General features: G+C 41.4%; 2 protein-coding genes across 5 annotated transcripts in view; one reads left to right on the top strand and one right to left on the bottom strand.

Annotated features, from left to right (window-relative positions):
* The window catches only part of TLR2 (toll like receptor 2), a 136031-nt gene that overhangs the window by 11273 nt on the left and 102234 nt on the right, over positions 1–22524 (top strand). The window lies entirely within an intron of this gene.
* RNF175 (ring finger protein 175) overlaps positions 2559–22524 on the bottom strand; it is a 60788-nt gene continuing 40822 nt past the window's right edge. For 2 of the 4 annotated variants that reach the window (XM_043484164.1, XM_043484183.1), the window contains 5 exons: positions 16803–16910; positions 13395–13515; positions 8932–9065; positions 5372–5473; positions 2559–3193 (listed from right to left, as the gene is read on the bottom strand). In XM_043484164.1, coding sequence (XP_043340099.1) covers positions 3073–3193; positions 5372–5473; positions 8932–9065; positions 13395–13515; positions 16803–16910 — 586 coding nt within the window. In that variant the 3' untranslated portion in view covers positions 2559–3072. The remainder of the gene's footprint in view (positions 3194–5371; positions 5474–8931; positions 9066–13394; positions 13516–16802; positions 16911–22524) is intronic. The other 2 variants (XM_043484172.1, XM_043484176.1) reach the window with 2 other exon arrangements.

Here is a 22524-nt window from a genome sequence, read left to right as displayed (position 1 = left end):
AGAGAATGGAAACCACGGGTGCTCACACAGGCCGACAGGTGCCTGTGGTAGATGTTAGCCATTGTTATTTTCCAAGAAGTGAGTCATCGCCTTATATATTATGGTTTGTAAATGAACATTTTTGTGTTATGGGTACTAGCAGGGATCTCAGGTATATTTTCTGTTGTTTGCAGAAAGTTATACCAAAGAAATAAGTCCATTAAGTGCATAATAGGCTTTAGTCCTTGGGAAACCCACAGGGTTGGTTCTTCTCTCTTATAAACTCCTGGGAGCATGCAATGGAGGAGACAGTAGCCAGCCTAACAAAAAAGACCAGTTCAGGAAGAGGAAACTAGAGATGCCACAGAAACCAAATACAAAATGGACTTTTTGCCTTACTTCTCTATTTCCTACATAAGTATAACGTTAATTGTCATGAGAACCAGACAAATTTAACATAGATGTGATCTGTAGATTTAATTTCAACAATTTAAACAGAAACAGCTTCATAGTTAATTGATAGATCTAAAATAATGTTTTGAAAAGAATCTATTTTTCTCATTACAAATGTTAAACTGTAGAAATTCTGGAAAAGAAACTACAGCATATAAAAGAAAGAGTCAGCTCTTATCCTTCCACCTTGAGCTAACCGCTGGTAACTGGATAGGTTACTGCTCTCCATAATTTTTTCAATGTGTATATTTTTTCAATGTGTATATGAAGTTTTACTTCATAAAACAGATTAGATTTTACATGTTTAAACTGTATAAAGAAAATAGCATCTTTTTTTCCCTGATGTTGTTTGGTAATTATCTAACACTTCTAAGCTCTGAAGTTCAGTCACAATTCCATGCAGACATCTATTAGTTTACTTGCTCAGAGTTCTAAAGGGTCATCATGCAGCTCTCCATAAAAAATAAGTGGCAAATACCCCAGGGGTTGAATACATCAGAGGTCAAATACAACAGAGGTCATTAAGGACTCTTCTACAGAAGAAAAACTAAGTTTTAGTTGGTGTTTATCCAACTGCAAGGTGTTCTGTCAATACCTAGTTCAAGAATCTTGTTTTATCTCTTTAACCTTGCATATGGCTGGTATGTAATATATATGGAATTGTTGAAATGCCTGCTGAGTAGGGAAATAAACTAGAGTTAAATCTTCTAATAATCTGGATGATGAGCCAGTTGTAATACTGAAGCATTGAGTAGTTTCAAGAAGGAAAATTACCAACAGGTAGAGATCTTAATGTGAGGGACTTCCTTGGTGTTCCTGTGGTTTAGAATCCACCTTCCAATGCAAGGGATGTAGGTTTGATTCCTGGTGGGGGAACTAAGATCCCATATGCCTCGGAGCAACTAAGCTTCTGCCCTGCAACTAGAGAAAGCCTGTGCATTGCAATGAAGAACCGGTGCAGCCAAAAAAGCATCTTAATGTGAGATCTCATCATTATAACTATGATGGAATTTTGTATAAAGCACATGGCCAAAATTTTTTTAAAATTTATTAAGTATAATTGATTTATAGTGTTAATTTCTGCTGCATGGCAAAGTGATTCAGTTATACATATATGTACATTCTTTTTCATATTCTTTTCCATAATGATTTATCACAGAATATTGAATATAGTTCCCTGTCCTATACAGTAGGACCTTGTTTATCCTTTCTATATATAATAGTCTGCATCTGCTAATCCCAAACTCCCAATCCAACAGTTCCCTGGCCCCCATCCCCACTGGCAACTCCAAGTCTGTTCTCTGTGTCTGTGAGTGTTTCTGTTTCATAGTCGGTTCATTTGTGTCACATTTTAGATTCCACAGATAAGTGATATCATAGGACATTTGTCTTTCTGATTTACTTCACTCAGTAGGATAATCTAGGTCACCTATGTTGCTGCAATGCGTTGCCAGTGTTTTGGCAATAGATGTGTTTCCTTTTTACTTCATTCAAGTGTAATATCTTCAAGTGTTGCAGATGTCTGGTGTGATGTATATTGGTGACTATTTAGTAAATGACCAGTAATTTAAAATGAATTAATTTGAGGGAGTTCAACATGGTAATACCATTCTTAGGTTAATTTGTTCTGACTTGTCTTCGCAATTCTGTTAATTTTTTCTTTCCTGTTGGATTGGTTCATTTGCTCAGCAGATATTTATTGGTGCCTCTTATGTGTCAGGTGCTGCCCAAGTGCTGCAAAGATAGTAGGGAACAAAACATAAAATCCTCTGTCTTCATGGAGAGGAAGACAGACAGCAGACAAATGAGCCTGTGATGTGATTTCAGGTGTCGGAAAGGGCTGGGATGGAAACAAAAACAGCATGGCCATGGAAAGAGTGTGTGTGTGTGTGTGTGTGTGTGAGTGTGAACAGAGTGGCCCAGGAGAAGAGAAGGATGCGCTCCCTCAGTCACCCGTGGGTGGGCTGAGCGTGCAGCAGCCCCAGGGCACCTGCGCAGCTCTGGCCCATTGTGTGGATGGCAGCACCCGGCGCTAGAGGTTTTGAGAGCGATCTCTAATGGAAGGGCTCTGTGGTACCAAAGCTGCCACGGGGTAACAAGAACAGAGAACATAAAAGACCGTGTCCTTAAACCATAGATTTAATGACTGTACTTTGAAGATGTTGAACTGATAAGAGGGCATTTGTTGTAACTCAATAAAATTGTATGTGAGAAGTACTTTGCAAACCTCTGAAACACATCTCAGGTGAGATCACTGTAAGCCAAACTCGAGATGGGATGTCCACGGTGAAAGTGAAGTAAAGTCGCTCAGTCGTGTCTGACTCTTTGCAACCCCACGGACTGTAGCCTACCAGGCTTCTCCATCCATGGGATTCTCCAAGCAAGAATACTGGAGTGGGTTGCCATTTCCGTGGGTGGTACCATATGCGTCACAAACGAGGATTAGAAAATGGTCGTAATCAGAAAGATCCAAGGCCTCTGTGTTTATTCCATTGCTCAGCTTCTGTTTAAATTCTCTCCACACAGACACAGTGTCAGTTTTTATTCAGTTCTCTAAGTTCTTGGGATCTCTAAAAATTAAAAGAGTATTAGAAAATATTTCAACATGCAGTACATTGCTTCTGGGGTAAGTGTGCCATGCTATTCCAGCCCTAGTGAATAGTTAATGCCTTGAACGATTCCTATTACCACGGGTTGCCAGGCCACCAGATAACGAAGCCAGTCCAGGATCTGTCCATATAAAAAGTGTGTGCGCTCCCAGCTGAATCTCAATTAAGGAGGTTACTCTACATCTAGCCATGTAGCAGAAATAGTCATTGTTATTTATACTACATCTAATTTCTAAAAGTAAAACAGTCTACAATAAAATCCCCAAATATAATCCCAAACAAGAATAAAAGGTGAGGGTCACATACTAAAAGAAATAGGAAGTGGGGAATGATGAACGTGGAAAACCAAGGATGATGAAAACTACTGTTAAGTGAGCATAAATAGCTCTGGGCTATTCTGCCATCAGTTCATCAGCGGGAAGACATTAGTTCATGATAATACATATCCTATGCTGGTCCCTCGGCTGGACTGTATTGAGGGAACTTCATACATAGTATTTCTATTAGCCATGTCATACACGGAAAGGCAGACTTTTCATACGTATCATTTATGTTACACTGAATCTCAATAAGGAGTGCATGTGTTTCTGTAGCTGCCTTAGAAGAATGATGCTTGTTGTTAGGGTGTTCCATTCAGAAACACAGTTCTGTATTTCACAGGAAAAAAAAGTACATGTAATATTCAAAAGCTTATTCTCTCAAGACCATTTCATTCTGTCAAAGAAACCAATTGTCTTTTATTATTTAGATTATCATTAAGGTGACATTTATGATCATGTTATCACCATTTTATAACAAAGACCTATATACTGAGGTTTCAGAAGTGAGTTATTAACCAAAAGCTGTTCTGGCCTCAGCCTAGTGAGGAGAGAAGGTGCACGGCAGCCTTCAGCCATGGCTGTTCTTGGCTGGGTTCTGAGAGAAAAGCCAGCTGGGAAGGGAGCTGGCGGCCAGGAGTGGGCTCTCTGTTGAGACCCAGGGCCCACCTACGCTGCTGCCCCTGCTGCTCTACTGGCAAGTCTTTCCTTGACTTGCAGTTCTCAGCCACGGGGGTGTTTCTGCAGATAGCCATTGGTAAAACTGCACAATTAGGGTTGGTGAAGAGTCAAGGGGGCAGGGACGGGGTATCTGCTTTAGCACTGTGAAATTCAAGTGACTGGAACTCAGAAGGAATATGGTAAGTCCCCTACATATAAGTGAGCTCCGTTCAGAGAGTGCTTTCATAGTCCAACAAAGTTATCTAGGTACCCAACTAACACCATCGTCTATATACTATACTTTTCACACAAATAACACATAAAAATCAAGCAAACAAAAAAATGACACATTTTAAATATTCTAGTACAGTACCATGAAAAGTACAGTAGTACAGTACAATAGCTGAACAGACACATGAACTAACTTACACGACTGGATGTGCAAATGCACGTTCCCATCTCTGAAAGTTCACGACTTGGAGGTCCATACGTAGGGGACTGACTGCAGGGAGGCTGCTACTGAGGAGCTAAGAGGGAGTACTTGGCAGGCTGTGGCCATCCCCTCAGGGCTCTTCTGCTTAAGGGGATGCGTTTTAGTTCTGTTTACTCCCCTGGAGGAGACACTGTTTTTGGGCTGGTGGGGTGGAGGGCCAAGGCTTTGCAGTCAGCGCTAGAGGGGGACACTCTCTTCCTGTGACCTTAATGAGAGTGAGTGTATTTGGTTGGGGGTCCCTGCTGTCTATAAAAGTCCTGTTGTTGCCATTCACTGACCAAATCTGTAGTAGGTCTTCACTCCTTTCAATATTATTATTACTTAGGTTAGCCTAAGAAAAGATGAGATACAGCAAGGAATTAAAGAAGCCAAAGTTCAGGGGGAAAAACTCTACTCATTTCTGGAAATAATACAATTTGGTACACTTTAAAAATACTTTTCTATATTCTAGTTCACAGTTTGGACTTTTAAATTTTCTATTCTATTTTTCCCCCCATCCACTCATTTTATCCACCCGTTATTTGTCATCTGTCTGCCTATCTATCATCTATCTATCTGCCTACCTACTTATCCTTCCATATACTCATATTATCCATATTTGCAATGTCCCATCACATTTTCACTAGAGCCTTTATAGTGGAATAAGTGGAATACAAAGAGTAGACTGTATCTTTTATGGCATTTAACCTCTTAACTAGAATAGTAACGCAGACATGGATGAGAAAAGGGACAAGTCACTTTGAAATAGGTAGTTAGGGAAAACGGTGTTTTCTGCTGTACCTGTAGTGATGACAAAGAAAGTTTAGATTAAAGAATGTATCACCAGAAAATAATATTTCATAACTTCATAAAAAGGATATGGGTTATTGATCATCCTCTTCAAATCAACCTTCTCTTTGCAGTAAGGGCACGTCTGCTTTTTACCAACAATACACCAACCTCGGATGCAGAATTCATGAAAGCTTAGGGATCTTGTTACGGAAGCTTCTGGACATTGAAGGGCAAGTCTACTTCATGATGATGTGATGGAAGTGACCCCACCTGTTGGGTGGAGTGGTGGAGGCAGGAATGGCTCTCAGTCATGACTTGGTTGTGTCCATTGCTTTCCTAGAGACTCTGCAGGACCATGGAGCCACCACGGACAGTGAGCTTGAAGTCAAAGCTTATGACCCTGAGGAGTTTACTGATCGTCTTAGCCTTACAGGTTCTGACCTCAGATTCTGTGATTAAATTAGACAAAGAATGTGGATGTGCTTTTTTACAGGGTGTCTTATGTAAACATATCCTCACTTTTTGTGCATTTCTCTGCGTTTATCATAGCATCTCCCCATTTGGCTTTTTGGGCACCCACCCATTACAATCTATGTAATGAGATTAGACAAGTTCAAATTATTTGTGATCAAATATTTATACAAATATTTCCATTAGCTTCATAAGTTTTTTCTCAAGTTTTTATTCCTGATAAGAAGCCAGTTATTTTGAAATAGAATATATAGAATCTAGGCATTTACAGATTCATTTGTACACAATCCCTTGTACAGAAAGATCGATGCTTTGTCCCCAGAGTTGACAATGAACCATGTTTTCCCTCAGCACCAGGGACTGAGTCTTACAGAGCCTGAGCCACTCTGTGTCATGACTTTTTGTGTATTTACCTATCTCTCCTGGGCAATGTGCTTCCTGTGGGACAGTGACTCATTCATCTCGGTGCTCAGCACCTTATGCAGTGCCTCAGTGCCTATCGGGGGGCTTCCCAGCCGGCGCTATGGCAAAGAATCCGCCTGCCAATGCAGGAGATGCAAGAGACTCAAGTTGGACTCCTGGGACAGGAGGATCCCCTGGAGGAGGAATGGCAGTCCACTCCAGCATTCTTGCCTGGAGAACTCCATGGACAGAGGAGCCTGGTGGGCTACAGTCCATGGGGCCTCAGACAGTTGGACATGACTGAGCGAGTAAGCACGCACGCGCACACACACACACACACACGTGCCTATTTATTGAACGAATATTTGAATGAATCATTCAAAACCAATTACTTTTGCAAACTTACTTTCCTCAGGTTCCACAGCTTATAGATTTGAGTAAGATCATTAACTGCGGCTTCCCAGGTGTCTCTGTGGTGAAGAACACCCCTGCCAATGCAGGAGATGCAGGTTCAATCCCTGGGTGGGGGAAGATCCCCTGGAGAAGGAAATGGCAATCCATTCCAGTATTCAGCCTGGGAAATCCCATGGACAGAGGAGCCTGGTGGGCTACAGTCCATGGGGTCACAAAAAGAGTCGGCTATGACTTAGCGACTAAACAACAAACACAATGATTAACTATGAGATTCATCGTGTTGATTGACTTCTATAGTCATTGATCCCAGCGTGGCTTTCCCTGATCTGCTAAGCACCCATGTAGAAGTTCCCTCACTAACGGAGGGCATGGAGGTGGAGCCAATCAAGGCCACATAGATGATTCCTCGGTATTACATGTGTGTGCAACCAAGAGTTCCCATTCTTTTATGTTCTTGGAACTGGGGTCACTTTTGCATGTTTGGGTTAACATAAAGTGTATTATAACAAAGATACTGAATCAAAACCTGCACAGTTCTTCGTTCAAAAGAGCTGGAGGATAGCCCATACCCTCCAGATAGGTATGGATGGAGTTCAGGGGTCACTGAGCAACCACTGAGATGTTCATCTCCTCTTTAATATCCCCTTTTATCTTCAAAATCTCATCTGAAAAGCCTTTACCCCAGCAGAATTTCTGCAGAGCAAGACTCAGATTCCCACCCCTTGTTAACATGATTCATGTTTGCCCACTCCTTGCTAATATGACTCATGCTAAAATGGGCCATTAATAATGCTCCCTGCAAAGCAAATTTAAAGGTGACTACATTTTCGATTACAATATGCACACATGTACAACAATCCCTAAGGGCTTTTAAAGGTGGAGAGAGAAAATATTTCTACTTGCAAATGGCAGAAGGGGCTCTGTTCCAACATTTGAAAACTAAATCATATTAAAACTAGGACCAGACTTGGAAAATTTCTACTAAGAATGATAGGTTTTTGGGAAATGTATCACACTGAAAAACCACATAGAATCCCACATGGGATATCTTTGTGTTTCTTACCTTAAAATGTTAAGACTTAAATGTTGGAGTAAAGGCTCCTATTACATTTCAGATGCATTTGGTCCAGTTTTTTACTCTCAGGATTGAATAAATGGAATCTGTCCAGATTAAACAGAATCAAATCATGAGTGCTGCACGTCTATGGTATTACTGACTGAGTTCGGTGGGCTTCAGAGGCAAGAGGCAGATGGTTTGATCAGCTTATAATGCCAGAGCTTTGAACTGACTGAGTGCACAGCAGTATTATAAAATTGATATTGTACTATAAAATAAAGATAAATGATGCTTTTTTTCCCCTGTATTAAGAGAAGAATTAAAATACTGATTGTTGGTCAATGCAAAGACAACTGTGGTATCCAGAGTTACGTGCTCAGGCAGTGCAGCCTGCTTGGCCCAGGGCTCTTGATGCCAGCATCTTTCGCACATGGAGCCCTTTCTCACCAGCCAGTAAGGATGCTGGTTTCCAGGGCCAGGCTGGCCTGGTCCCTAAAGATCCCTCTGCTGGTGGATAGTGATTTGGGGCACAAACCATGGGCCAGGGAATCAAACGGTCCTGAACCACGTGCTCCTGTTTTGGTCCCTTCCTGTGTAATTTAAGGTGTCCTCTTTCCAAGACCAAAGCTGATACTTGGCTTTCCCCATCACCACTGTTGACACAAGCAGGTTCCTGAAAATTATTTCCGGGCAAAACACACCACCATTAATACCGTAGATGTGCAGCACTCATGATTTGACTCTGTTTAATCTGGACACATTCCATTTATTCAGTCCTGAGAGTAAAAACCTGGGCATTGTCGTTCTTATTCTTGTGAGATTCAGACATGGGCTCCGCCAGGCAAGTCCCGAGTCCTGCCCTGCAGCTGAAACTGCACTCTGTTCTTCGCTCTCCACCCTGTCTCCCCTGGTCCTCACTGGCTACCTGCGTGCTTAAGGTTTTACCAGCTCTTCCAGCCAGCCTCTGCTCAGATGCTGCAGCCCTCCCGTCTGTGTGGCCTGAAGACTCCTTTTAAAAAAGAAATTACTGGGGGAGGAGGAAGTTGGGAGGAGGAGGAAAAAAGGTTTACCGCCTGCTAACTAAGAGGAGTTCATTATTCATCAGGGATTCGGAGAGAGTCTCAATAAGAAAATGGACAGGAGCATAAAGGCTTGGAGTTTGGGGAAGGGAGCTAAGCAAGGCAGAAGGAAGTGGGGAGAAGGAGGAGACAGAGGAGGAGGGAGGTGACGGGACAGTCCTCCCTGATTTTCCATCTCCCAGCACTGTCTTGAGGAGGGCCAAATGGCCTCCCATGAAAAGGATACACATGCTTGCATGAAAGCTGGTAGGTGTTTTCAATGAGCCCTTCTTCATCGAGTTCCACAATGATCTTCTGCCCACACACGGCACAGATGTCGTCCGACAGACTCCTGGTGGGCATCCCGCTGACGCTGTAGAACTATGGGGGACAGGCAGAGAGCACACGTCATTCTCCAAACACAGGGAAGCCACTGCCAGCTTGAAGACACGGAGGCTTTACTGTTTCTCTGCTGGTTTTTCCCACAGGAACAATGCTACTGTGGGGTAAAGGTTTCCCAGGCGAAACCCCACTGAACCCCAAAGCACATCGCTAATTATAACCATCTAACTTCTCCACTGAGGAATCCTTTAGGAGGAACAATTTTATCGAGGGCTGTCGTTCAGAATGACATGGGAAGCTTTTTAAATTCACCCAGAACCTGGCCCTTTCCCTTATTCTCCTGAGACTCTGATTCCCAGATCTCAAGTAATCCCAAACATCTATGTATCTTTTAATTAATTTTAATATAGTTAATATTTTAATCAATTTTAATAAAATCCCATCTGACTACAGGGAGTACAAAGACTAATCGCATTAGAAAGCAGTGCATTTAGAATTCTAACTTGGGACATTGCATCTCCCCAGGGGTGTGGATGAGGAGCGATTCTCAACATTGGCAGCACATTAGAATGTCTAAGAAGCTTTTTTAAAAATAAAATATTTATTTTATAATTGTTTTAGATGTAAAAGATGCAAAGATAGAATAGAGTTCCCATATCAAGTTTCCCCTGTGATTAACATTTTACATTTAGGGTGGTACATTTGTTATGATTAATGAACCAACACCGATGCATTATTATGAAATAAAGTCTATACTTTGTTCAGATTGTTTGGTTTTTCTCAAATGTCCTTATTTTGTTCTAGAATCCCATCCAGGATACCATTAATTGTCTTATCTCTTTAGGCTTCTCTCTTTTTTTATTTTTTAGGCTTCTCTTGGCTTTGGCAGTCTCTCAGACTTTGTTTTTTTCTCTATGATTGACAGTTTGGGGGTGGGGGCGGTGTTTGTAGCATGTCCCTCACTTGGATTTTAGCTAATGTTTTTTTCTCTTGATTATGCTGGGCTTATGAGTTTTAGGAAAGAAGAGAACAGAGGTGAAATGCCATTCTTACCACGTCGTGGCAAGGGTACGTGCTGTCAACATGATCCATCATTGCTGATGTTGACCTTGATCACTGAGCTTGAGGTAGTGTTTGTCAACTTTCTCCACTCTAAAACTACCTTTTACTTCTGTCTACACTGTACTCTTTGGAAGGAAATCGCCATCACCATGAGCAGTTCACACTGAGGGAGTGGGGGGTTAGCAGTTATGGTCCACATTTGTATCGGTCAGGGTTCTCCAGGGGAGTGGAACAGAGGATATGCCTGTGTGGTCGGGGGAGAGCGGGTAGAGGAGAGGGAGAAAGGGGAAGGGAGAGAGACTCTTAAAGACCTGAGGCTGGCAAGTCTGGGACCTGGAGGGCAGGCTAGCAGGCTGCACTCCGGAAAGAGTTTTCAGACTTGAGACAGAACCCCTTCTTCTCTGAAAAACTTCAGTTTTTGCCCTTAACATCTTTGACTGATTAGCTAAGATCTATCTATGTTTTCAAGGGTATTTGCTTTCCCTTAAAGTTAATTATAGCTACAAAATACATTCAAAGCAACATGTAGACTCATGTTTGGTCAAACAACTGGATACCAGAGCCTAATCAAGTTGACACATAAAAGTTAACCATGCAACCTTCTTAAAGGTGGAATATCTCCATAAATTATGTGGAATTTGTCTGAATAGGAGACGTGTCTATTCTCATTTATTTATATATCTATTCAATCATCCATTTATTTCACTGTGGACTCACGGGTATTTACTCTACACTTCAGGTTACGACCCAGTACTGTTCACCACTAATACTGCTGCTACTTGTGTTACTCAGACTTGTGTTTCAGCCTTGGCTTCTGCGTCTCTTTGACATACCCTTATCATTGTGGGTTTTTTCTTGTGTGGGCTTGTTTTTGAGAACTTCCTTACGTTCTGGCACTACAAAATACTCTAGGTTCATATTGTATGTTCCCTAACAAGACCCAGAATCAGCCGTTTTCCCAAGGAACAGTTTCCTTTTATTATAGACTGGTATTAGAAAACAAGATCGCAGTACTTTGTGTGCTCACTGCTACTGAGCTGCCATTGCTTCTAGGGCTTCTTAGTTGACAAAGCAAGGAAATAAATCTGTATATCCTAACCCATGTGTATACACATATCTATAAAATAGTTCTACATGCATCATCTACATTAAGATACATATAATCTATGTTAAGCGAAACACGAGCTCAGACTGATGTCTTTGACTCTGATCCGTTACTACACAGATCGTTCTGGCCTTCCCTCTGTGCTTGCATGCAGCCTCCTGAGAGTGAGAAACACAGCTTCCATGACCAGTCTTCCATTCACTTGGAGTCCAGTTCCACACACATGCAGAGAGGTGTCAGGGTGTACCCATAGCCCTGAGGGAAACTTACTTAGTGGAGTGCAGTGCTTGCATATAGTTCCTTTTGCTTTTAATCTCAGATCTCCACTCATTGCAAAGAGACTTAGGTCAGCACTTTTCCCCCCACCCACTTCAGAGAGGTTATTTCACACATTTGTAATACAGCTGAATTCCCTTGTCACAGTCCACATTCTATCCTGGCATTCCCTGACATCCTACATGCCTTGCTTTAGATTTGCACACGTTAAGGTTTAACCTTTCTGCTAAAAAGTACTGCTGATTTTTACAAATGCATAGTGTCATGCATTCACCATTAGAGTATCATAGAGAATAATTTCACCACTCTAACAAATTCCCTGTGCTTCACACACTCAACCCTGCTCCCTCCGTAACCCTCTTGGCAACCACTGGTCTCTTTAGCATCTCCATAGTTGTACCTTTTCCAAATTGTCATATAAGTGGAATCATATAGTACAGACTGGCTTCTTTCACTTAGCACTATATATTTACGATTCATCCAGCTTTTTGCATGGCGTAATAGCTTATTCCTTTTCCTAGGGAGCTTTTAAAACAAAGCAGATGCATTGGCTCCACTCCCAGAGTCTGACTTAATTAGTGTGGGGCTCAGGCACTGGTGTGAGAATGGAGATTGTGTCTCCTTTGCTTCCTCTTGACCTCTGTCACAAGCACATGAACAAGTGCACACACACACACATATACACACACACACCATCAGCTGAAGTCACTGGTGGTTGTGCTAATGGCTTGAGACAGTACTTGGTGGTTGGAATGAGGATGACAGGAGATGACAAGATGTCATAGACTGGTGGGATGGAATCAGGTGAGGAATCTCTATAAAGCTGGGGCTTAAAGACTTGGTTGTTTTGCCAGGTTTTTTCTTTTTTTCCTGGTCCACTGGAGAACAGAGGACATTCAACTCTTCTGCTCCTGTCCATAAGCAGGCACAAGAGGCTTTGCGAATTTTTAAAGGGGGGATGGCTCTGGTTTCTGTTGGAGGAACTGGGAGTGAAAATGCTCCCTTCTGTGCTCACCTTAAACCTTACTAGAAAGGCAGCTGTCTTAGAGATGACACATGGCTGCCCATCCCAGCATTCCACCACAGAAGTTAGATTCCAGGCTCTAGAGAAACAGTAAGATGGAGTCTACAGAGATGGGGAAGGGAGGTTGGGGGATGAAATCAAGGCCTTGTCTACTCAGTCCTGGCCCATAAGTGGAGAGGGAGAACAGCAGTCCAGAAGTCCAGTCTTCCCTTGCTACTCACAACGGTTTTTCCATTTCATATCTGGCTGTGTGCCAAGACACTGGTAGAGGACAGAGATGTGGAATTTCTGAAACCACTGGGTCATACCCGGAACCTTTGGTATGTAAGTTTTTAAGAGATGCACGTGTGTTAGACACAGATGGTTACTCCTAATATCTGAATCTGGAATCCATCTAACCAGAAAGTGTGTCCATTCTGAGTTTTAATTTTAAGAGCATTAAAAAAACTATTAGGGATTTTTTTAATTCCAGGGAATAATATACAGTCAGAATACATTTAGCACACTTTTTATCTCTTCTATTTCTTCAAATGCTGTATAATGATAACTGATCTTTATGATGATTATTACCCTGAGGTATTGATTGATTCTAAAGTGCTTTATGTGCATCAAATATGACTTTTATTTGCATCAGCAGATAAAGGGTTTTTGTTATTGTTTAATTTTTACTAATCCTTTATTTTTATTTTTTAGATTAATTTTTACTAAACCTTTAAATGTTGGCAATTGGAGTATGCTAGATATGGTTACTTCCAGATAATTTGATGCCTGGAGAACCCAGGGAGCAGTTGGGCTGACAGAACCAAAAAACACCTATTTCTGAAAATGGGCACAAATGTGTCAGATGAGACCATTTTTCTATATACCAAAAATGATTTCAAAGAATGAAAGTAACGCTTACCCCTAGAGTAGAAGCCATGTAGTCCGAACAGATCTCTGCGAAGTCTCTCCCCATTACTCCATAGTAGAGGCCATAGAACAAGGACACGATGCCAAAATCCATGGAGTCTCTAGCTTTGATTCTATTGAGAACAACAGCCAAGGGAAGTAAGAGTGGGCATCTTGGGGTGGGGGGCGGGTCTCGGGAAGGACTGCAGCTTGGAAAGTATTTCTTGCCATGGTATCTAACATAACTTTGAGTGTATTTCCCCCCATTTGTTTGTTTAATGTTTCTTCTTTTTTTTAATGAATTTAAAATTCTCTTCATTCCTTTAAATTTTACCACTCAGGGCTAAGTGGACAAAATAATTCTTAAAAGAGTGTTTAACGTCTTCTTTGGACTGCAGTGCTGAGACAGGCCAACTCTAACCAGAGGTTCTCAAGCTTGGCTGTAGGTGGGCAAACCTGGGCAGCTTGTAAAGAACCTCCATCTGCAGGCTGCACCGTGGGCCAATTACATTAGCTCTCTAGAGGTGGGGCCCACACAGCAATATTTTTGGAGGCTCTCCAGACAACGATGATTGCAGTGGGCAGCTAACATTATTAGGAACCTCTTTAACAGTGCAATGGTTCTCAGCCCTAACTGTATGTTAGGATTACGTGGGGGAGATTTAAAGTATATACTAATACATGAGCCTATCTTCCAGGGCTCTAATTTAAGTGGCTTGGGGTGGGGTCTGGACAGTAGCTCGGGCTAAGAAGTTTGATCCTTGTGATCAAACTTAGATTTTATAGAATGCTTTCAAATACTTAATCTTACCTAAAAATATTGGAGATAGATATCATTAGCCCTACTTTGGTTTGAAAAATGGAGACTTAGGAAAAATGATTGCTTAACCTGACAATTGGTACTAGGAATCAAGCTCACATTTTGAGGTCATTTGTTACTATGCCATAGTTGCCATGTGTTAATAAAAAATTTTTTTCTTTGCAAGTTGGATATTTCAAATACACCAGGATTCTCTACAACAACCCCTATTTCTTTTTTTATTTTTAAATTTATTTTTAATTGGAGGATAATTGCTTTACAATGTTGTGTTGGTTTCTGCCATATAACAAACGTGAATCAGCCCCTTCCCCCCTCCCCCACCTTCTTTTTTTAAAGGTAAAGGTTTCTTTAAAAAGTGAATGATTAGCTCCTGATGTAATATCTGGATCTTAATGATCACACTTTCTATTTGCTCCCTCTGTAAAAGAGTCTCTAATACTAGCAATGGAAGTAGGTGGATCTGACTGAGTCAGGAAGGAAGTGGAGAGAGGAGAGGAGCTGGTAGTCTCTCTCTTCTGAAACTTTCTACTGGTTGTTTTTGTACTCGGTTAATTTGAGGAGGAAATGGTAAAAGCTGTGTAGACCTGGAGGGCAGAGATCTTTTGGTGTTGTGAACTGGGAATTCCAACACAGTGGGCAGCTTCATCCATCCAAGATCTGAAAATTGGGGCAGTGACGAAGAATGAAGATGACCTTCCCTCCATGCCCAGGGGAGCATGGATTTATAATCTAAGTGATAAAAAGTGGAGCAACAAAGTTGTAGTTCCACAGAAAAGAATCTCAATACAATTGTGCTCAGTAACAATTAGTGGTGAAAAAAATAGTTCCTTCCCACCCGAGGGCTTCCCTGTTGGCTCAGCTGGTGAAGAATGCGCCTACAGTGTGGGAGACCTGGGCCCTGGGTTGGGAAGGTACCCTGGAGAAGGGAAAGGCTACCCACTCCAATATTCTGGCCCGGAGAATTCCATGGATAGAGGAGCCTGGCAGGCTACATACAGTCCATGGGTTCACAAAGTCGGACACGACTGACGATTCTCACTTCATTTCCCATCTGAAGGGTTATGTTCTTCATACACCTCATTATAGGAGAATTCCTGGATAAGGATCTTAAAATCATACAGATAATAATTTGGGGGTAACTACAGTCCCAAGTGACTTCATAAAAGTAAAAAAACATTTTACATACATTAAAGTAATATAGACAGTATGCTGAAAGAATAATTCAGTGTCTTTCTATAGCTTAAACAAATAATAATAGATCTTTTCAGTTATATTCTATCCCTTTCCTCCTAGGGAATGGCAGGAGTTCCCTCTCTGAAAATTGCATGAGATATTTATGAAATCAGACTACTGTGTTGCCACAGGAAGAGCCCTCCCCCCAGGGCTGGGTCTCCATCCAGTTTTCTTCCTTATTTTATGACTTATGGGTGGCTAACTTCTGCCTTTCAAATTTCTAAAGTTCCAGAGATTTAGAGTAATTTTTTTTTGTCATGTGGCCTGTGGGATCTTAGTTCACTGACCAGAGATTGAACTTGCACCCCCAGCTTGGGAGTCCCAACCACAGGGTCACCAAGGAGGTCCCAGAGTTTAGAGGAATTTTGACGTGAGAGACATTCCAGGGATTTTCATTTGAGCTGCTTTCCACGGCTGGTATGTCCACCGTCCATGAGAGATATTCCAGGGATCTTCCTTTGAGCTGCTTTCCACAGATGGTATGTCCACCGTCCACGGGGGTGTGTCTCGCACTCCCCCTCCAACACACAGGCTGAGGACACAGCCTCCGCTCTGCCCCTGAGCGCCTCACTCACAGCACATCTCAGTGGCCAGCTTCCCGATGGGAACATGATTCTGAGTCACGGATGTTATTATCCCAATTTCCTTTGTTTCTCCCTAGACTTTCTTGCTCTGTTACTGCTTCACTTCTCTCTCAATGTCTAAGTGCTCAGTTTCCTCTGTTACTAAATGCCTCCAGCAGAAGAGATTTAGAGCAGAAACAAAATTCTAGAGCAGTGCTGTCCAATGGAAATACAGATTGGACATAATTAAAAATTTTCTTATAGCCACAAATAAAAGGTAAAAAGAAACAGAAAAAATAATTTCACTAAAACATCCAGAGTACTGTCATCTCATGTAATCATAAAATTATTTTCTTATGCTGTCTTTGAAACTCAATGTGTATTTTAGACTTATAGCACCTCTTATTTCATATTTTAAGTTACATGGGTTGGCAGCTACTGTATTGGATAGCATAGTTTTAGGGGTTTTAAAGAAGAAAGATATATAGAAGGATATGACACTTAAGAATTTTGTAGAAGGGAACTTTTTAGTTCAATAAGAATTGCTCTAATAAATATAGGCCAACGTTTAATGATGTTCTTCTATTTAAAGCTTATAATTTTTTAAAAACTTTTAAGTCTGAGTGTCCTCTTCCTTTTGCTAGTCTCCTGCAGTGGCATCTATGATACCAATGATAGTACTATAAACAATGTGTCCCTGGAAAACTGCAGGGCCAAATGTGGCTTCCAGACACTGAGAACTTGACCGGGTTAATGCTACAAGTAAGTGCTTAGAGATACCAATATCTTAATTGGAGATACTTACCTGAAAAATAAATTGAATCCACACATTGTAAATATGATAGCCAAATAACCCACAACACCAAATGCATAGCTGAGCTTGTAGATTAGAAGAAACCATTTGTAAACCAATCTGTGGAGAGAGAAATGGGGAGAAGCACCAAACATGATATATTAGAAAATATTTTCTCTTTTTCAAATGTTGTTATAAGTCAGTCTTTAGTTTCTAAAATGCTATTCATTTTGCAATACACAGAACATGAATGTATCATGTCAGCTAAACTCCATGTAATCTAGAGTTTTAATATATAATCAACAAGCAATATATAGACAGTACTATCATGCACATGTGTTTCTATGCATATATGCATATATAAATTCATTGTGACTTACGTCCTCATATAAAGGTGACCTTCAGGACTGGTTATTCTACAGGGGGCCCTGTCTACCTTCCTCTCTTCCTTTTCTCATTTGGCCCTAGATTGGCTTACAGTGGTTTTTGGCAGGAGTCCCTTGGAGGCAAGCAAGAGATGGGAGATGTCCTCCCCGAGTCTCTCCTGTCCCGCTCCTGCTGCCCCGGCCCTCGGACGGCCTCTCACTGCCGCAGCCCCTGCTGCAGGCCTGGAGCAGAGCCCTGCAGACTTGCTTCCTGTGCTACATGGACGGACCCTGTGTGTGTCCCACACTCACCACGATGGCTTTAGGGCCTTTCCTTCCGCCCACAGGGTCCACATGGAGAAGTGAGTGGGTGGGGATGCAGGGCGAGGATGGAGCTGATCTGGAAGGAACCGTGGACCCTGTCTGCTTCCCTCATTCCAGGCAGTAAAAGCTCTTAGGAAAACCGCCGAAAGGCCGCATGGCTGCCTCCTGCCTGGGAGAGCCTGGGCCGGAGACGGGGTATGGCTCCACCCCTGATTCGGGGCAAGGGCCCCTTGGAAGACAGAGGGGTGGGAGGAGGGGGCCTGCGGGCCAGCCTTGGTGCCAAGGAGCAGAGGGGGTGAACCGCGGTCAGGCCCCCTGTTTGCCCTCAGCCCTTTCCCACCTCCTTCTCTGGACCCCCTCTCCTGCACGTCACCCCAAACTTCATTCAGAATCTCCCTCCGGAGACAGGGCCCCACGCTTCGCCTCTGACCCCTGGAGCCCTGTCCCCAAACCTCACCTTCCCTGGATTCCTCCCTGTTGGAGCCATTGCACCAAATGCTTATGTTCTATATTATTACTGGTGCGATGTTTCAGCGTTATTTTATTTACTTATGAAAATTTTTATTGAAGTATAGTTGACTTATGATATTATATTACTTTCAGGTGTACAACATAATGATTTGATATTTCTATGTGTTACGAAATCACCACCACTGTGAATCTAGTTACCATCTATTACCATACAGTTATTATGATTTTATCAACCATACAGGCAGACCTAGCTTTATCACACTTTGCAAATACTGCATTATTATTATTAAATGGAAGGTTTGTGTTAACCCTTTGTGGAGCAAGTCTGTAGGCACCACTTTTTCCAGCAGCATTTACTCACTTTGTGTCTCTGTGTCCCATTTTGGTAATTCTTAGATTTCAGACTTTGGCGTTATGATCATATTTGTTTTGGTGACCTGTGATTAGTGATCTTTGGTGTTACTATTATAACTGTTTTGGGGCACCACACACCACACCCAGGGAATGTGGCAAACTTGACTATGAACGTTGTGTGTCCTGACTTCACCACTCTTGGTCTTTTGCCCACCTCTCTCCCACTTCTCAGGCCTCCCTATTCTCTGGGGGCACAGCAATATTGAAGTCAGGCCAGTTAATAATCCTATAGTGGCCCCATTGTTCAAGTGAAAGGAAGAGTTGCATCTCTCTCCCTTTAAATCAAAAGCTAGAAATGATTAAGCTTAGTGAGCAAGGCATGTCAAAAGCAGAAATTGGCTGAAAACATAGGCCTCTTGCATCAGCGAGCCAAGTTATGGATGTGAAGGAAAGTGCTTGAAGGAAATGAAAAGTGCTGCTCCAGTGAATACACAAATGAAAGTGAAACAGTTTTACTGCTGATATGGAGAAAGCTGTAGTGGTCTGGACAGAAGATCAAACCAGCCACAACATTCATTCTCTAAGCCAAAGCCTAATCCAGAGCAGGGCCCTAACTCTCTTCAATTCCCTGAAGGCTGAGAGGTGAGGAAGCTGCAGAAGAAAAGTTTGAAGCTAGCAGAAGTTGGTTCATGAGACATAAGGAAAGACCCTGTCTCCGTAACAAAAGTGCAAGGTGAAGCAGTCAGCGCTGATGTGGAAGCTGCAGAAAGTTGCCCAGAAGATCTAGCTAAGATAATTAACGATGGTGGCAGCAGGAAATCGGGGCTTCTCTAGTGGCTCTGTGGCAAAGAATCCACCTGCCAAGCAGGAGACAGGGGTTCAGTCCTTGGGTTGGGAACACCCCCTGGAGAAGGAAATGGGAATCCACTCCAGTATTCTTGTCTGGGAAATCCCATGGACAGAGGAGCCTGGTGGGCTACAGTCCATGGGGTCGCAAAGAGTCAGAAATGACTTAGTGACTAAACAACAGATTTTCAACATAGACAAAACAGCCTTCTATTGGAAGATGTCATCTAGGACTTTCATACTTAGAGAGGAGAAGACAATGCCTGGCTTCAAAACTTCAAATGACAGGCTGACTCTCTTGTTAGGGTCTAATGTGGCTGGTGACTTTCAGTAGAAGCCTAAGATTTGAATATCTTAGGGTCCTGAAGAATTATGCTTGGTCTACTCTGCTTTTGCTATATAAATGGAACAACAAAGCCTGGATGGCAGCTCATCTGTTTGCAGCATGGCTTACCGAATACTTACTAACCCTCAGGGAAAAAGATTCATAATACTGCTGCTCACTGACAGTGCCCCTGGTCATTCAAGGGCTCTGATGGAGATGTAAAATGAGATGAGTGCTTTTATGCCTGTAACACAACATCCATTCTTCAGCCCATGAATCAAGGACTGATTTTGAATTTCAATTCTTATTAGTTAAGAAGTACATTTCATAAGGCTACAGCTGTCATAAATAGTGATTCCTCTAATGGATCTGGGCAAAGTAAATAAAAAGCCTTCTGGGAAGGATTCACCATTCTAGATGCCATTAAGAACACTTGTGATTCATGGGAAGAGATCAGAATATCAACAATGACAGGGGTTTGGAAGAAGTTGATTCCATCCCTCATGAATGACTTGGAGGAATTTAAGCCTTTAGTGGAGGAAGGAGTTGCAGATGTGGTGGAAGTAGCAAGGCAGCAAGAATTCAAAGTGGAGCCTGAAGAATTGCTGCAGTCTCATGATAAAACAAATGAGGAGTTGCTTCTTATGGATAAGTAAAGGAAGTGGTTTATTGGGATGGAATCTACTCCTGGTGAAGATGCTGTGAAGATTGTTGGAATAACAAAGGGTTTAGAATATTACATAAACTTAGTTGCTAAAGAAACAGCAGGGTGTGAGAAGACTGACTCCACTTTTGAAAGGAGTTCTATGTGGGTAAAATGCTATCAAACAGCACCACAGGCTACAGAGAAATCGTTCATGATAGAAAGAGTCAATCGATGCAGCAGACTTCACTGTCTTATTTGAAGAAATTGCCACAGCCACCCCGACATTCAGTGACCACCAATCTGATCAGTCAGCAGCCACCAACTTGGAGGCAAGACCTTCCACCAGAAATAAGATTACAACTCCTTGAAGGCTCAGGTGATGGCTAGCATTTTTTAACAATAGATATTTTAAAATAAAGAAATGTACATCATTTCTTGGATATAATTCTGTCACACACTTAACAGGCTACAGTGTAGTATAAACATACATAGTATAAACTTTTATATGTACTGGGAAACCAAACAACTTGTGACTTGCTCTGTTGTGATAGTCACTTTATTACAGTGGTCTGGAACCTGACCCAAAAGGTATGCCTATATATTACATCCCTGAAACTTCCTTTTTTTGTAACTTGATGTTTGTGCTTCTTAATCCCTTTCACCTATTTCATTCCCCCACTCCCTTCCCCTGTGGCAACACCTGTTTTGTTCTCTGTATCTCTGACTCTGTTTCTATTCATTTGTTTGTCTTTTTTTTATATTCCACTTGCAAGTAGTGTATGATATTTGTCTTTGTCTGACTTCTAAACTTAGCATAACCTTCTAGGTCCATCCATGTCCTCAAGATATGCAAACTTTGGTTCTTTTAATGGCTGAGTAATATTCCATTTTACATATATACCCCATCTTCTTTATCCATTAATCTATTAAGGAACACCTAGGATGCTTCCATATTTTGGCTATTGTAAATAATGCTGCAATGAACAGGGGGGTGCACACATGTTTTTAAGTTGGTGTTTTACCCAAGCCATACCCTAAAGAAGAACTGCTAGATGGTAAGGTAATTGTATTTGAACACTGTTTTTCATTGTTTTTGTTGTTGCTGTTTTTTAGGAATCTCCATTCTGTTTTCCACAGTGGCTCCAACAATTTACAGTCCCATCCGCAGGGCACAAAGGCTCCCTTTTCTTCACATTCTTGCCAGCACTAATTATTTCTTGTCTTTTTGATAACCACAATTCTGACAGATGTGAGATAATATTTCATTGTGGTTTTGATTTCCATGTGATTTGATTTCCCCGGATGACTGATGAGCATCCTTCATGTGCCTGTTGGCCGTTTGTATGCCTTCTTTGGGAAAATGAGGACCTTCAGGTCCTTGGCCCATTTTTACAATGAATTGTTTGGTTTTTTAATATAGAGTTGTATGAGTTCTTCATATATTTGGAGATAAACCCCTTATTGAACATATCATTTTCAAATATCTTCTCCCATTCAGTCGGTTATATTTTCATTTTTGTTGATGGTTTCTACTGCCATGTAAAAACTTTTTAGCTTGATGTGGTCCCATTTGTTTATTTTTGCTTTTGTTGCCCTTGCCTGAGAAGACAGATCAAAAAATATTGCACAGACTGATGCCAAAGAGTGTCCTGACTATGTTTTCTCCTGGGATTTTTATGGTTTCAGGTCTAAAACTTAAGCCGTCAATCCATTTTGAGTTTATTTTTGTATATAGTGTAAGAAAATGGTGTAGTTTCATTCTTTTATATGTAGCTGTCTGGTTTTCCCAACACCATTTACCAAAGAGACTGTCTTTTCTTCACTGTATTTTCTTGCCTCCTTTATTGTAGATTAATTGATCACATTAGTGTGGGTTTATTTCTGCACTCTCTATTTCATTGATCTAAATGTCTGTTTCTGCCAGTACCATACTGTTTTGATTACTATAGTTTTGTAGTATGGTTTGAAATCAGAGAGTGTGATACCTTCAGCTCTGTTCTTTCTCAAGACTTTTTTAGCTGTCTGGAGTCTTTTGTGGTTCCATACAAATTTTAGAACTATTTGTGAAAAATGCCATTGGTATTTTAATAGGGATTGCATTGAATCTGTGGGTTGCCTTGGCTAGTATTGATTTTTAACCATATAAATACTTCCAGTTCATAAGACTGGTATATTTTTCTATTTATTTGTGTCATCTTCGACTTATTTTATCATTGTCTTAGAATTTTCTAAGTACAGGTCTTTTACTTCCTTAGGTAGGTTATTCCTAGATATTTTATTCTTTTTGATGCTATGATAAATGGGACTGTTTCCTTAATTTCTATGTTTCATAGTTCATTGTTAGTGTATAGAAATGCAACATGTTTCTTTGTATTCATTTTATATCCTGCAACTTCACCAAAT

This window comes from Cervus canadensis, chromosome 1 (assembly GCF_019320065.1).
Source record: "Cervus canadensis isolate Bull #8, Minnesota chromosome 1, ASM1932006v1, whole genome shotgun sequence".
Classification (NCBI taxonomy): Eukaryota; Metazoa; Chordata; class Mammalia; order Artiodactyla; family Cervidae; genus Cervus; species Cervus canadensis.
This window is presented reverse-complemented; position numbering and strand designations above follow the sequence as displayed.